The sequence below is a fragment of the Pholcus phalangioides genome, unplaced genomic scaffold (genome assembly GCF_987345545.1).
Source record: "Pholcus phalangioides strain wild (caught in Gottingen) unplaced genomic scaffold, Ppha-v1.0 ptg000001l_1, whole genome shotgun sequence".
Classification (NCBI taxonomy): Eukaryota; Metazoa; Arthropoda; class Arachnida; order Araneae; family Pholcidae; genus Pholcus; species Pholcus phalangioides.
Window position 1 is genome coordinate 7672006 of NW_028301594.1, and position 17616 is coordinate 7689621.

General features: G+C 33.4%; 1 protein-coding gene across 3 annotated transcripts in view; it reads right to left on the reverse strand.

Moving 5' to 3' along the window:
• The window catches only part of Dcr-1 (Endoribonuclease Dcr-1), a 35920-nt gene continuing 18304 nt past the window's right edge, over positions 1-17616 (reverse strand). For 2 of the 3 annotated variants that reach the window (XM_089247579.1, XM_089247716.1), the window contains 5 exons: positions 13216-16148; positions 12176-12344; positions 10266-10341; positions 8116-8322; positions 1-7009 (listed from right to left, as the gene is read on the reverse strand). In XM_089247579.1, coding sequence (XP_089103705.1) covers positions 8157-8322; positions 10266-10341; positions 12176-12344; positions 13216-16148 — 3344 coding nt within the window. In that variant the 3' untranslated portion in view covers positions 1-7009; positions 8116-8156. The remainder of the gene's footprint in view (positions 7010-8115; positions 8323-10265; positions 10342-12175; positions 12345-13215; positions 16149-17616) is intronic. The other variant, XM_089247638.1, reaches the window with a different exon arrangement.

Genomic DNA, 17616 nt, shown 5'->3' on the forward strand with positions numbered 1-17616 from the left:
TTGGTTGTACGATGCAAATATTTTATTACAATTCGTATAGACAATACTTGAAGTTTGAATTAATGCAGATTTGATAATCCAGGTATTTTGTTTCTTTTATACAGGATGGTCCCAATTACGTCAAATAATTGAGGTTCTATTATTACAAAAATTTAAAAAGATTCAGTCCTACATAAATAAAGGCGCTCTCTCTCTCTCTCTCACTTACATAAATAGTCATTTATTCTATATTCGATGGGCATATATATATATACAGGGTGATTTATTTAAACTCAACATACAAACTTTTAGGGGAGGTAAAAAAAGACAGAATCACTTTTTTTTTTTGCATATCTGTGGATGGTAAGGACTTGCACTTTTGTTGTGAAATTCCATTAGTTTTCCATCCATTATTGAGTTCAAATAGTTTTTCCATCCATTATTGGCTTGTCATTTCTGCATTTTCCTTTATCCTCTAGCTGATGAGATCACGGTGTATTGGATAGGAATCATGCATTCCTATGTGATTCTGTTTTGTTTTTGTTTCCCACCTACCCTAAAAGTTTGTACGTTCAGTTTTGAATCACCCTGTATATATTGCTTTTAGTTTGAATGTGAAATAACAAAAAAAAAGGAAAATTCAACAAAATTTCATTGTTAGAAAGAAAAACTTATGCTTCTACACTGAACACGCATTTCTTACTTATCAATTGCTTCTTTTTGTAATGTATTAAAAAAGAATTTGATTAAAAAATTATTATTAAAGGTTAAAAAAATACTATTACAGTGAAACCTGTTTGATATGAACTTTGTATGAGATGGAAACCTGTCTTAAATGGAACAAATATAGTCTTGTGAATAATTATATAATGTTTTTTCAATCATAGAAAACCTCTTTAAGACAGAAACAGAAGGCATATTTATATGTCTATTTGTAGATACAAAACCTGCTAAAATGAAAAGAATTTTTGGCCAAGTGCAAGTTTTTGTCCTATGGATGGGAGGAAAGTCATTCTGATACCTCTTTTGCTAGGAGAACTCTTTCACTTCTTGGAAAAATGATGAATGCCTATTATCTATCTGAATTGGTTCTGGGGATCTGGCTTGAGAAGCAGATTTTTTCTATTCAAAATTTATACAAATACAAGGCCATGCAGGCAAAATGCCCAATGAGGTGGCTGAGAAAAGGATGCCTATAACAAATATGGATGTCACATATTTCTAAAATACAGCAACCCAATTAAAAATGCAATTACAAGAACTAGGAACAATATATAAACATGATAAAATATTATACAGTGCCCATAAAATATATTTATGGTTGTCTTATTCTAAGTATGGATAGCTTCTCAATTTACCACAAGTTTATCATATGTCTTTTTAAACAATTTTGTTAGAATTTACTACCCCTGAGGGTAAACTATTCCATTTTTTAACAACCCTATTAGAGAAAAATTCCCTGCAACACCATAACCTAGAATTGTCCCCTTCTCAAAGCAGTCGATTCACAGCTAATGATTATAATTTATGGTCTATGAATTATCCATCCCCTCCATAAATTATCCACCATTCTATCCATCCCGTTGAAAATTTTGAACACTTCAATCATATCCCCCCCCCCCGATACCTATATTCATCCAATGTAAACATATTCAAAAAATTAAATCTCTCTCTTCATAACTCAAGCCCTGTGTGCCGACAAAGACATGCATAGCTGTTCTCTGCACCCCTTCAACCAAGTCTATGTCCCTTTGTAGGTATGGTCTCCAAAAGCTTACAGCATACTCCAGTCCAGGACAAACTAAGCTTCGGAAAAGCGAAAGAATGACTTGAGGAGAATGGGAAAAGACCTTTTGAAAATGAAACCGAGCATTCTATAAACTTTTTTTGACAACCACTGAATAATGTCCAGAAAATCTAAGCCGCTCGTCAGTAAGAATTCCCAAATCAGTGTAGAGATGGCCACCAGCAATAAGAAATGTGTATTGAATTTGAACACAAAAATGGAGTTCACAGAGGCATAAAAAAGCAAAATTTAAGTGTTACAGATATGTGGAATCTTTCTTTCACAAACCAGGGATGCCATTGACTCGTTATAACGCGTCAAATACCCGGAATTTCGGAAAAGGACGCATAAAAATTTTGTTTACTACTTCTAAGAAGAAAAAGTTAGGGAGGAAAAACCTCACTTTTTTTCACTATGTATCATGATCACGCGACCTTGAAAAACTGGTTTTACTACTTTGTACACTGTACTGTATTACTATGCGCGCGGGTTGTTGAACAATAAGATGAGGGATATGTAGTTTCTTCTCTTTCTTAATGAAAGGCCGTGTACAGAAGTTTCAAATTTCAGATTTTTTTTATTCCCCTGCGGATTTTCTCCCTGCGGTTATATACGGGAAATTACGGTTCTTTCGCGCAGATCTGCTGATATTCAAAGACCGCGTCTATAGACGGCGTAAATTCGTCTTGTTCCTACAAAATTGCAAAATGCACACTTTTTTTTTTAATCGTAAAGGATTGGAACGCTTCAAATTGTAAAACTTTCCCAATATCGTGGAAAAAACCGAATCTGTAAAAACTCGAGACCTTGAATATCCATAGTTTTGTCATCTCGCTGCTATGTGGTAGTCACCGTTTCGCACCCGAAAATCACGGATGTGTACGCATAATCGGCTTTTGGAGGGGCACCAGGATCTAATTCTTCACAGATAGCATAAAATAAATTATTTTATTCCAGTATTTTAATTCTCTACAAAAATATTTCAAATTTTTGATTTCAAGAGGGGGGGGGGCCTTATAACCCCTTCCCCCCAAATCAAATTTTGCTTTTGGTGATAATCCGGGTTTAGAACTTGCAATTGTGCAATGGTAATCAGCAAAAAATGTGATTTTCTACAGATTTCAAATTTTGAGTTGGCTATTCCTTTGGAAAAACTTCTGGTTGCCATGGCGATCACACAGACCTACAACACAAATATGCATACATTAAACTACTTCAAATGCACTCATTACCAGTTTGGAGGATAGATGCAGGGCCGCTACTGGGAGGGACAGGGACAGGTGGGTCTAGTGTCCTGGGCTCTGGACTAGAGGGGAGCACCAAATTCACCCTCATGTTTGAGAAAGTATCTAGTTACGGCGTGAGATATATGGCACTACCTACTGAACACAAAACATGCCAAATGCTGGGCACACACACACATAAGCACACTGTTAAGTTTCTCCAACACAAATCTGACATAGCTCCCATATTCAGGATTTAAAATATGTGGCAGTTAAGTGGCAACAGATCAGAGTGGTGGACCATCAGGGAGGGAAAATAAAATCATTTTACCAGGAAAACCAAAGTATGATTGGAATCAGAAGATAAGTGTCTGAGAGAGGAGAGAATCTAATTCGCTTTAAATTTGATCAAAAGATATTGAAAGTGCTAAGATTTTTTTAATTACCGGTAAATGTAAAATCAATCAGAAGGGAATTTATAGATTGATTTATTAGTAAATATATAAATGTGTCTCTAACTGTTAACTAAATTGGTTTCTGCTTATAACATTTTTCAAACCATCATAAAAAACGTAAATAAGAAAACACCTTAAACAGGAAATCTTAATGAGAATTACTTATTGTTAGGACCATGAAAATAAGTTATAATAAGTGGAAAACGTTCTAGATGAGAGAAACGTTATAAGCGGGATCAACTGTATGTTCGTTTTAGATTTATTACGCGTGCAGAATTACATACGGTAAATTCTCAGTGCTAATGAGCTTCTTCGCAAGCTTTTCCTACTAGTAGTGAAAGTGTAGACAGTTAAAGTAAATGAACCTTTGGATAAAACATGTTTTTAGAAATGAATTACTTGATTCACAGACAGCCTACCTTCTTCTCCTACCCAGAACATGACCCACCGCTCAGTCTCAATGAAGAAATATAAGCAGGTGATCAAAGACCTGGGGCATGCTGGAAGAAAATTCATAGAGATACCAGTGAATTATGGGGGGGGGGGCATAATTTTTTTCAAGATAAATTTTTTTTTGAGAAGGACCCACTTTCACTCAAAAAGGACCCTGATTTTTCTAATAACCCGGGACCCAGATAAATTAGAGTACAGTGGCATCTCTGCAAATATTATTGGTTGTTGATCTCACTATTATTGTTTTTTTCATAAAGGTATGCAATTTCTCAATTTTTATTTTAAATACAGTGAAACCTCACTACAACGGTACTTGATATAACGCTATTCTTTACTGTGATAAATCCCTCTACAACAATATTTTTAGGAGATTTTTGAAACCACTATGTATAAAAAACAATATTTTTTATATTTTGCTCAAATTCGTTTAGAATTTAATTTTAACTTTGTCACTTGTTTTTTTTCTTCTGAAGGCATCTGATAACATCAATATTTTGCACTAAAACATCACCAAAACCTGGAGGCAGTTATTGCTACTTTGTGTACAACACGAAAGTGCAATGCGGTAAACCTTTTTACAGGGGCAATACATGTTAGTAAATTTTTATAATAAATTGATCAATTGCAATTTTTTGCGGTGAATGAATACATAAAAGTGATTTTCTGATGGTATTAACAATGTTATTGTAGAAAAAATGACAACAGCATAAATTTGATCTCACGTAAGGATAGTTTTTCCTCTCGATGTAATGATAATCTCTCTACAACGATACTTTTTCTAGGTCCACAGAATATCGTTACATGGAGGTTTCGCTGAATTTAAAAATTTTAATTTTAGAGAAAAGTAAGTATTTATTCTATTGCTATTGAGGAGAAATTTTATATTGAAGTTTAACCATTAGCGCATTTTAAATATGAAATTTCAAATGTATAGTAATTTGAAACAAAAAATTCAAATAATAATATGCATGTCTCTGTTTAACACTCGTTGGTTTATAGAAGTTAGGATGATATTCTCAAAACTTACGTTTCATAAACGATAAAAATATAAATCACTGCATATATTTTTATATACACCTCTATAAAACGAAAACCTGTCTGGAACGGAAAATAAATTCAGTCTCTTGACCTTCCATTTTATACAGGTTTCACTGTATTATACAAATATGAATTATACATATACAGGTTGTCCTAAAGTGTTCGCAAAGAGGATATTTCTACAATAAGATGCAGTTACTCAAAATGCTATATTTTCCAAGGGGTCCTTTACATAAAAAAATGGAAAAACTACCTTTTTATGTAGACCCTGTGTACTAAAACTTTCAATTAGTGGAATGTAGATTTCTCTCCAAAACATCATTTACAAAACGTTGTATATTTTTAAATGCCACGTTAACTGGGATATTTGACTTTGAAGTTTTCAGCATTTATCGTTAATGATTGAGGGTGTGATTCAGAAATTGAGAGAAGTAAATTGGATTCCAAGTTTAAAAAAATTTTTAACTGTGAAAATAATTCTAAAAAAATGTAATTGCTATTATTTCTTATGAATAAAAAAAATAAAATGGTCGAGTTAATTCTACTATTGTAAGAGTTCCTAAAAATAGCAACTTTTGAGCCAATCAAAACTTGTCAACAAAGTGATAAGTTGCCAAAACATAGTGATTTTATGTATTTAATATCTTGAAAATATCACATTTAAAAATATGAAATTTCTTGTTAACGACTTCAGAGCAGGACCTACATTTCAATAATTGGACGTTTAGTACATGAGGAATGTATAATGTTTTTTATATATACGACCCCTTAAACAAATTTTGATATTTTGAATACAAGTATGTTCTTTTAGAAACTTTGTAATTGAAAGTATGTTTCTAAAGTCAATGGTTGCAGAGATATCTACTGTGAAAACAATTTGAGACAGCCTGTATACAGAAACTCATTAGGATACTCAAGGGACCAGAGAATCGTTACAAAGATATATTAACACTATGAAAAGTGCATCAGGATCAGAGATTAACAGCATTACGTAGAGGATTATCATTATAAAGGTTATCATTGTATGGAGTTTCCACTATATAAATACAGTAAAACCTCCTCTAACAGCCACTTCCAAACAATGCAAGTAATCTCCGAAAAACTGTCACATTTTGTTGGGAAGAAACGTGTCCCATACACTTAATATTACAGGTAAACTCTGAATAACTGTCAGTTTGGACATGAAGTCGGAAAAAAATCACTTAAGTGATCTTAAAATGTGCTGCGGACCCCCTCAATTGAAGTGATTTATAAATATAATGCAGGTCCCTCAAATGATCTGAGAATGTGCCCCTTACAAAATTTTAGGTTTGAGATCGCTGGCCACATCAAATGACTCTGAGAACCACATCTGGCCTACACGTCATGTGTTGAGCATGTATGGTTTAGTTGATCATGGGTGGGAACAATGAACTTATTTGGGGTGGCTGGTACATCGTCTTGGTCCATATCAGTTTTTTTCACCAAGTCGTTTCTGTTGTGTTCTACCTCAGCAGTGCAAGCCTAAGTTTAAGGATACCAAACTAGCACTGTAGATCGATTAATCAATTATTATAATATTATCACATCTTCTAATATAATCAATTATATAATTATTGGAATTAATTACAGAATGGATTATTTCACATATTGTATCGCTCATAAATTTTAGGTTTTTTTTCAGAAATAAAACGGCCATTCCCAATAACAGCCACTCAAATTGCTGTCACATTTTCACTGTCCTAAAGTAGCTGTTGTTGGGAGATTTTACTGTAATTTGAAAATTTCAACAATAAAGAAAATTATCAGGATCAGTGATCCTGATAATTTTCTATTATTCTGATACTTTTGATAACACTTTTTGATAATTTAAAACGTAAATTACCAATTAGATATAATTTGTACATGTATGAAAAATATACAAATAACTGAGAATCTAAATAATTTAGTCAAAATAAATTGGGAAGATAAAAAAAGTTAGTTTGAAGAATCTCAAACATATTTGCTTCATGTTTTATAAGATTTGTACCACAAGATGATAAATGAACAAGATATTTGTTTTTCCAACTGCCATTGCTATATCCAATTTGGTAAACCTGGAAATAAATAAGTAAATCACACATTTAAGTTTTAAGTTAATCACACAGAAAAGTTTTTTTTTCTTGGACAATTATTCACACTATGAATGAAATAATTATGAAAAAAAACATAATGCAATTCAATCTAATAAAATCAGTTAAAGTTTGGATCAAAAACTCTGCTACTTTGTTTTTGATTCATCTTTTTCTTTTTTATTTATGGGAAGTATTGAAAATAGTTAAAACTTCTCTTTAAAAGTCTGCATCTATGATGATCAGTGCAGTAAACCACTGATTCAGGACAGACCTGATATGGAACAGACAAAATCATGCTGCAATTATCATTATTATTTGTGCTTCGAATGATATCCTAAAAATGAATGTTTTTTTCAACCCATGACCGTTGCATAGTAGAAATCCCCAAAACCCCTCAAAATTATATTTTTTAATGAAATAGGCTTTCTTCTAATTTTTAGCAGGTGCAAAGCAGAGAGGCATAAGAAAAAGTGTTTCATTAAGAAATCAACTTTACAAAATATCTAGGCTTGTCAATGCTAAAATAAGAGGCTGTTAAGGAAACCAGCTATCTCTTCAATGCCCCAGAGAGGGTTAAGTTTATTGTAATTAATATGTTCCTTACAGTAATTTTGTTGCAGCCATGGAAGGATATATATACAAACTTTAGCTAATCAAAAAAAAGAAGACATCACTGGATAAAAGGAATAATTCCTGAAGATGTTCAGAGTACTGGAGAGAGTAAAAAGTTGCATGGAAATCACAGTTCACATTGTTCTTACAACCCAAAAAGCGCCAATTAGTCTTATGAATGATGACATGAAAACTATAGTCTCCAAAAAAAAAATTCTATTGTAGGACTATACACTCGTGCAAGAAAAATTTTCTATCATCAGATATTGATAGATCACGATGGTGTACGGTTCATGTATGTATCTTTATTCAGATATCATTCAAATTTGTAATTTTGTTTTTCGAACTTTGGGGCCACACTTAGTACCATGGCATACCACCAGTGGGATGGTGCAAGTTGACCACTTTCTGTTTTAAGAGAACAAATTTAAATTAAAATAACTTCATATTTAAAAAAAAATGAACCATAATATTACCTCAGCAGTCTTACCCACAAACTTATAGTTTATAATGATTATTACACAACAGGTTTTTCTTTTTGTCTTTTTCTTAATTCCCGGAGAGCTCGTTTTGCGGCAGTACATTTGGCAATCCTCTTATTTCTACCAATTCCAGTAAAGTGACCTTTTCCAAAAATTTCAACTCTAACTCTCACTTTTCCCGACATAGTCATTTCAGCTTTTCTGCAAAGAGAATTTTAATTTTCTAAGTACATCATCAAACTTAGACGAAATTCATCTTTGGAAAAAATATACACTAGTTGAGCCTGCTTATAACAAAATCAAATAATACAAAGTATTGATTATAACAATTTTTTCTCACTCTAGTGAACCAGTGATATCAAAATAACATTAAAAATACTACTTATAAGAAATTACCATATTTATGAATATCAGATATAAAGAAGTTTTTTGGAAAAATAGATTTTTTTTTTATAGAATTAAGTTACATAAAATCAGAAATTCTCTTTTAGAAACAAAACTGATTGTGTGGTACTACCGAAAGCAATTCCGAAAAGGCTATGCCTGTTCTATCACCTGCATCTATAGCCAGATAGCAATCTCTAGCCAAAGATAGCACTGGATCTGTTAATTCCCAGAACTAATCGAATGAAGAGGGATCAACATAACCTCAGTTTTGTTTATGTCAGTATTTCTCAGTCTTAGTAAACCTCAAATCACTAAAATGTTTATAACAGTTTGATGGACCATTTACAGCAGTAACTCTTTAAATTTTTGTCACCCACAGCTTCCTTACTTTAGTAACCATTTATTTGTAGCTCCCCAGAATAGTCAAATATAGAATCACTTCAAAGCACCTAACAGGCACACACCAATATCAACAGGATTACCTCTGACGTAGGTTGGCAATGGGCCCCCGAGAACCGTGACACACACTTTGAGAATTACTGACTTATAGTATATAGGCTTGAATAAAATATCAGATCTATGTGAATAACGTTATTGTTTATGGCACAAATGAATAATTTTCACTGTAATCATAATTAAGTTCTTAAGTTCATCTGAGGATCACCTCTAGTCCACAGACCATAAGTTGAGAAACAATGCTTCTTAAAGTAAAAAAATTCTCTTATTTAACTCGAACATTATATATTAGTTATAACGAATATCAGATATATTACAAATGGGTTTTTTTCACATTATAGTGTGAAATAATTGCATCCAAGCTCAACTGTATAGCTGTAGATCACTGACTAATTGTTAGCTTTTTAAATATAATATTTGTATATGCCACTCTTTCCTATCCATATGAAAGTTTTTAAGAGCTAGCTGCCGTGAAGATGAATTTAGGAGAGAGAAAATTCAACTGCCCTTGCAGGAATCAGACTCATGTCCTCTTACTTGCCAGGTGAATGTACTAGACTACAAAGACAACGAATATCACAATCTTTCCTTAGAGCTTGTGTGCACTGAACAGGACAGTTGGACCTAATTCAGGCCAAAACTCACAATTGCTGACACTGCTACCAGATGACAACTTATCTGAGGAAGAAGTCTCCATCTAGCAAGGGCAGTTGAATTTTCACTCTTTTCTGAATTCATCTTTGCATTAGCCAGCTGTTAAAAACCTTCATAATATTTGTGAATACATTTTTATCTACTTTATTCCCTTTTCTTCATTTTACATATGCAGTGAAACCCTGGGGTAAGTTGTTTGGTTGCTAACATAATATATCAATAAACTGAGGGAAACACTTTTTTCCTGTGACTGATCAATATTTTTGTAAGCTTTGAATAACATATAATGGAGAAAAGTGTTCAAGAAGTGAAAATTATGGTGCATGATTTAAAAAATAGGGAAGCATTTCATAATATAATTGGTAATAATTGGCATAATAATTATGTTGGCATCTTTACCTAGAGTTGATATTCAGGTTTGTGCATTTTGAATTATTTTTATCATTTTGTGTGAGAAAAAAAAGTGTTGCATTAAGTATATTTAACACTTTATGCTATACCAGACAAATATGAATCACTATTTGAAAATTGGTGCAGAGAAATTATTTGATTACTATCTTTTTTTTTATTTTTAAATCACATTTAAAGAAACACTTCCATCTATGCCCAAAGCAAAAAAAGTTCTACTAAAATTTGATGAAACTCACTCAAATTTAGCTGTTTGTGGCTCCAATTCCAATAGTTCTCGTATTGGTGACTTTGGCACATGACTACTGAAGTACTCTATTAAATAATGTATTTAAAAAAAAACACATTAAATAAAGAAATTTATATACTTAGGAATATCAACTTGATGATTCCTATAGAATCATTCTGAAAAATATAAATCATTCAACAATATCATTGTCATAAATTTATTATTTGATTAGATTAATGTTCTCAACAGACCGTTGCTGGTCCAAGAGAATTTTCTACCAGTCAGCAAAACATTTCATCTTGTGCACATAGTCACTATATGATTTGGAAGATATATTTTGCAGGGTACTTTTTGAACTTTCTATTTGTGTGAAAAGACTTGTTCATTATGTCAGTAATAAGAACAAAACAAATAGAATGGAAGTTAATGCAGTGTGTTGTCTTTATGATAAGAGTCTGATATAGGCTGGTATGAACATGGAACAAAAAAAATTCATGATTCAGAATTTTGACATTTGTAAAGGAATGGTGTACCAAACACAATTCATTTTTTGTTGTGAAAATCTATTTAAATTCCTCAGAAGCATTCTAAATATAATTTTACATTTCAAATCATAGTCCAACTCTGATATCTTGAAGTGCTTCCAGAAATTGATATTACAGTGAATCCCCAATTATAACATTTAAAAAACACTATCATGTTAAAAAATGCTGTAAGTGGGAAAATGCTTTAAACTGGAAATATCACCGAGTATTAAAGTTGGGACCATGAAAATAAGTTGTTTTAAGTGGGAAAATGTTGTAAGTGGGAAAATGTTGTAAGTGGGAATGTTATAAGTGGGAATGTTATAAGTGGGATCCACTGTATTTCGAGTAATCTAAAATTTGAATTGTATAACATTGATTTATAGACAATTTATGATATAGGAAATAAAGATTATTTTGGGACACCAAAAATTCAATTTATTGAAGTTTAAATTCAGATTTTAATTGTTAAAAGTTTTTAATTGGGATTTTAAATAACTATAGTTTTTCAACAATACAGTCAAACTCAATTTCTCACTACCTCGGTTGAAATGACATCTTGGCTATAAAGTCAATAATTAGTGGTCAGGACTGATTTCTACAGAGGATGATGTTAATGAATCTTGCTTATAACATCAATGAAAATGCAATGACCTCAGATATAATGATACATTTTTGCCACTTGTATTTTTATGGTTTTTGCCAAAGAAATAACAAAGAACTCATCACATCATAAATATTCATCTCACATATTTGCCATGTTGATCACCCCCTAAAATATGTTTTAAATCGCTGCAGACTTGCTGTAGCATTGTATTTCTCACCAAAGGTTATTTATAAGCAATATTTGGTAATATCACTGACAATTGTCAATACTTTGGGCAAGAATTGGATATGTCTCATATTTATGTGATCACAATTCCCATATTTTTTTTCGATTACATATGGTCACACACTAATCATAATGAAATACCTCCATGCACAGTATTTACACACCATCCGATTACAATTTAGTGAAAACAAGTCTTGAAAATGTGAACCTTGATTGTATCATTGGGTTCTTCTCTTTTACTTCCCATATCGACAGTGTACATTACTTATAGAATGACTTAACTCATCGACTCTACTGTGTCACCAAATGCTTCATTTCACAGTATAATTTATTAAATTTAAAAAATCAGGAAAATACCAAAAGGTATCCAATAAACCTCCAGACCCAGACACCAGCACCAAACCTATTGAATTTCAGTTTGCATGTCAAAGTGTCGTAACCTTTGACATGCAAACTCCCTGCTACAACACCTCTGTTAAAATGGCAAAATTTACAGAATGTTCTATGTCGTTATAACTGAGTTTGATTGTATATCAATCTAGGTATTAGAGAAATAAATTTAACCTATTTCTGGTTTCATCATTGCATAGTATACTCTCCAAACTGCATCAAGAGACATGTTACTGTCTAGGTAAACTGCACCAGCAACAGACTCAAAGATGTCACCCAGGGCCTTAGGAACTTCAACCTCTTCTACTTCCTCACATTCATCTTCCTCCAAGTAATAAGATTGCTGAAACACAAACAATATTCATCAAGATGAGGGGAGGGGGAAAAACATATATCAGATACCACAAACTATTTGTTCAAGCATCTACTTTATATTTTTTAATGCTTTTGATCTTCCACAGCTATGGCAAGACTCTGATTAATGGGAACCTCAGAGTTGACAAAACCAACTCAGGTTCCAATCGACCAAAGCATTTGTGAAATGAAGATATGGTGATAACTCTCATGATTACACAACCACCAGCATTAAAACTGGAAGTTATTTTTAAATTATTTAAATGGAATAATTTTTTGTAGATAAGAAACATACTCAAAATTTCCCACTCATAATGTGTGTGTGTGTGTGTGTGTATATCAAAACAATCTAGATATACTACTTAATACCATGAGTACTGTAATCCCTTGTGTGTAATCAGTGGATTATATGTTTAAAAAACCATCAGACTTTCTTAGTGTGGATTGCTGCATATTGCCTAGTTTTTTTGTTTTTTTTGCTGAGAGGTTGAAATGAAAAATAAATATTTTGAAAAATAATTCACAAAAATAACTTTTTATTCACAAATGATGATGCAAGCAGATTTTAAATTTTTTCCTAAAAACAAAACTGGCCAACTACCTAAGACACCCTTTACCATTTTCCTCAGACATCATTATTGATGAATAATACTTGCATATGCAGATTATAAGGCAAATTGTTTTCTTGAAGTGGCAAAACTTGAGTGTATGGATTATACTCGGGAAATTACAATAAATTTCATTTTTGCAAGGTTTTAATCAGAATGTATTTATTTGCATTCTGATTTTTACCTCATTGAGCAATTTGCCTGTTGTGGCCTTGTATTTGTATTTGAAATTAAATATGAAACGATTCTTACCAAATAGTCTTCCACAGAAGAATGTTCTTTCAATTCCACAAATTTATTGATGACATTGAACAGACTCGGTGACACAGCTTTGAAATACTTATGAAAGTCATACTTCACAGCAAGAGAGGCAAAAAATGTGTTATTTACAAGAGCAGAACGAAGATCTGTCAAAGTTCCAGGAGAGTGCTTTTTAGGATCTTCGTATAAATGGCGTGTTATTAAATAATCAAGAACAGCATCACCTAGAAATTCCAATCTTTGGTAACAATCTGTAAGAGTGTTATAATAGTATGATGCATGAGTGAAGGCCTGAAGCAAATAAGACTTGTCTCCAAACACATATCCAATCTTCTGTTCAAACGCAGAGTACCCAGACAACAAACGATCTAACTTGAAGCTAACGTCACTCAAATTACATATCAATGGTGATGGGGGAGCTTGTAATGATCCAAAAGCTGATCCTTTACTTTTATCCATATGGTCCTTACTACTTGGAAGAACACGCAATCCTAACCATGACATGAATAAGGTTGCCGCACGCGAGCCACAGGAAACTAGATACGCTCCGATAAGGGCCTCAACACAATCCGCAATGCTTTTGTCCGGAATGCTGTGTTGTGTGAGCAAATTGTAAGGGATGACAGGAGAATGATAATGAGAGTTTTTAATACTTCCATCCATGAATACCTCAGAAATGTTTTTATTACTAAGAACAATATTTCGGATTTCATCTTCATTCATATTGGTCGGATCATTAACACCACTTATATTCCATTTATTTACAGACAGGCCAGTGTTAATTAGAGCTTGTTCCAGACCCTTTGGGACACTGTACCCAGGAGGGAGCCAATTATCATTAGGTTCGAATTTTGTAGCTACCATCATTTCCCCAAAATTTTTCCTTCTGCCCAAACGATACAAGTTTAAATTACTGATTTGTTTGCTCCTAAGGAACGATAACTTTCCTTCATGGATATCAGGATATGTGCAAAATAAATAGGCCGTAATGGCATATTTCAAAAACGAATCACCTACTGTTTCAAGTCTTTCAAGGTTTATACCGTCGTTCGCGTTTGACATAGTGAATGCTTGAAGAATTATACTAGGATTAGGGCCTGGATGCCAGATCAAATCCTGACATTCATCAAAGCTGAAGACAAATGATCCATCATTTCTCATTTTGTTCAGCTCCTCTCGGTTTTTCAACAGCTCACCGAAAGCCAGGGATGAACAATTCTCAGATTTTGCACTATTGATATGTTTCATAGTATTGGAGAAAAAATCATTTTTACAATGGGATATGCCTTTGTCTTGCGATTTTGCATCATGACAACATCCCATGGATTCTAAAATTGATAAAAGCTTATAAAGGGGACCTGGAACAAGCTTATTTTGAACACTGGCTTCTGTGGTTAGCGCTGTTGGTGGTATAACATTTAAGAACTTTATAGTGTTTCTTTTACTTTCCTGAATACTGGCGACAGTAGCTTTGACATGATAATCATAAACTTTTTCATCTTTGGTGCTTTTTTCATTATTTTCAAATGTACACAAGGACAGACAATCATTAGAATCTGTGGAGCTTCTGCTGGCACTAGAATAAGATTCCATTTTATTTTCATTCAAAATGTGATTGCTCTTTGAAGACACAGGTTCATACTCGTCTTTGTCAGAAATGCTACCTTCATCAAAGCTATCCCACATATCATCCTCCTCTTCATGAGATACTAAATCCTGGGAGAAGCTTTCCATATTGAAAATTCCGGGACCCGAAATACAACTTAAACCTAAAGCATTCAAAGAAAAGAAATTAGTGCTTTTGCATTCTGATTCCCAGTCTGAATCAAGCTGAGAGTCTTCAAAGTTACTTGGAGAACCATAACGAACAATGGGTTGAAATGCAGAATTTGGAGAATCTGAAGAGTTCCATAAACTTACAGGTTCATTTAATTCGAAGGGACCATTGAAATTCAAGCCTATGCTTTCAAGTTCTTTCTGAATCAGTTCATCATCATCTGGAATATCGCATTTGCTTGGGTCAAATACATCTATTTCAAAATCCATGAAATCATTATTCGCCGGGGTAACATGTGCATCATTTTGATGAGTTTGAAAATTGATGTCATTGTGTGTGTCAATCTCATACATACTATTTGTCCATTCACTTATTTCCATGTTTGTGTTAATTTTTCCATTAACAAGGTGGTTCCAATCCTTTTGCTGTGAACTATCTTCAGGCTCTGCAATTTTTTCAGTGGTTTCATCAGGAACGTTATGAATCTTCATAACATCTGATAGTGTCCATCCAAAGTCTAAGGCAGGCCACTGGAAACCTGAAGGAAATTCTTTCATGCCCAATGATATGTCTTGAGCCACAGAAGCCCTTAACTGCTCAGCCAAAAGTAAGGAATTAGTTCTGTATAATATGCAAGGCAAACATACTGCTTTCCGCCACAGAGATGCTGGGAATGGATGGATAATACACAACTCTGGAATCAAAATTTGTTTCTGTTGGAGATTCTCTCTTTTTGTCTTTTTTGTGTTAGCACTGCTCGTTGGTAATGTTATGCCTTTACGGTTAACATACCTTGGGGTTAGTAAGTTCAGCCTGGCAGAGGTATGATCCACATCCAAAAGAGGCTGGGTTGTGTTTATTATTTTTATCTGATATTTGTTTTCATAATAATCTTTGAATGTTCCAAATATCTCATCAGGAAACTGACTTAGAGGAGTCAAATTGAAACATATTTCTGCCACATAGAAGAACTGCGGTTTATCCAAGTTTCGGTACCAAGGCATGACCACAGAATCCTTGTAATCTTCCTCAACAAATGTGAAGGATTCCCTTTCTTCTTCACTGAACTTTTTTGGTTTCAATTCTTTACAGTTTCTAATGGAATGCACAAATTTCCAGTCAATGGAATAACCAGATGAACCAGAACCTATAAACAAATATGTAAAAACAGTGAAATCATAGTAACTGTAGAAAACATACAAAATAAGAAAAGAAAACAGAAATGCAACATTATATTTTTTTTATTAAGAACTCACCAACCAATAAGGCAAATATACGTAAATTACAAAATGCATTTTGACACATAGTGGGTGTTGTCTTCAGTGGAAAAAATATTTCAACCGTCGCCGCTTAGTGTTGTCAAGAGGGCCATAGATTTAAATTTCAGGAAGCTAGAGTTTTTCACAAAGTAAAGTCTACAGCTGATTTAGATTTCTACAAAGATATTCGTTCTCATATATTTGAGCCTTCAAAAATACAGTGGAACTTCGGTTAAAGACCTTAATTCGTTCTGTATAAGTGCTCATTATCCAAATCGCTCGTTATTCAAATCAACTTTCCCCATGGGAAATAATGTAAACTCGGATGATTTGTTCCACAATTATTCATTCACATAAAAATGACTCATAAAAAAGGCATAATAAACAACACAACAATAGCGTAACAAATGATACAATAAAATAATCTTATGAAATAATAAAATAACACCATAAAATAAACATACAATGTGATAACAAATTTACTTACTCTAAATGGCAAGCGAAAGGAGGACAATCGTTTAGGATGACTTAAGGACTTTCTCTGTTGTTTGCAAACTTATTCTTTGAAGAAGAACCTATACAAGGACACTTGCTTTGCATCTTTTTTAGGATTCCCCGGAAATGGCATTGTCATTGGCTAGATTTATTGCTCTCATTGCCACATCTCTATTTCGGTGGTTATTTTTTTATAAAATTTCTCACAGATTCCCAATTCTTACATATCTCTCTAATCTCATTTGAAGTGAGGGACACCTCCTCATTTTTCTTTTCCTCAGACGAGATCCTATCCATAGGCTTTTGCTGTTGCGCACAATGGAGATCCATCAATTCCTCTGTGGTTAACTCCTGGTCATGCTCTTACAGTAGTTCTTGAATGTCCTTCCCATTTAGCTCCTGTCCCAAGGACACAATCTCTTCCACAACTGGTGGCTCTTGTTCATGAGCTAGCCCCTCAATAACGCAATCAGCGTAAAATTTTCTCCAAGCAGAATTTAGGGTTCACTTGGTGACCCCATCCCAAACTATATTGATGCTTTTGAGGCAGTGCACGATGTTGAAATGTTTTTTTTTTTTTTTTAATTTTGGAGGGTAAGGTTTGTTCGCTGTCACCTAGAAGCCTCGCTGAAAGAGTTCTTTGGTGTAAAGCTTTCTGAAGTTGGAAATTACATATTGGTTCATCGGTTGGAGCAATGGAGTGTTGATGAAAGGAGAGAACTTGATCTCAATGAACTGGAATTCCTCCAGTAAGTCATCCTTACAGCTTGAAGGATGAGGAGGAGCATTATCCATACCCAGCATGATTTTGAGTGGCAGATTCTTTTCTGAAAGATATTTTTTACTGAAGGACAGAAGACC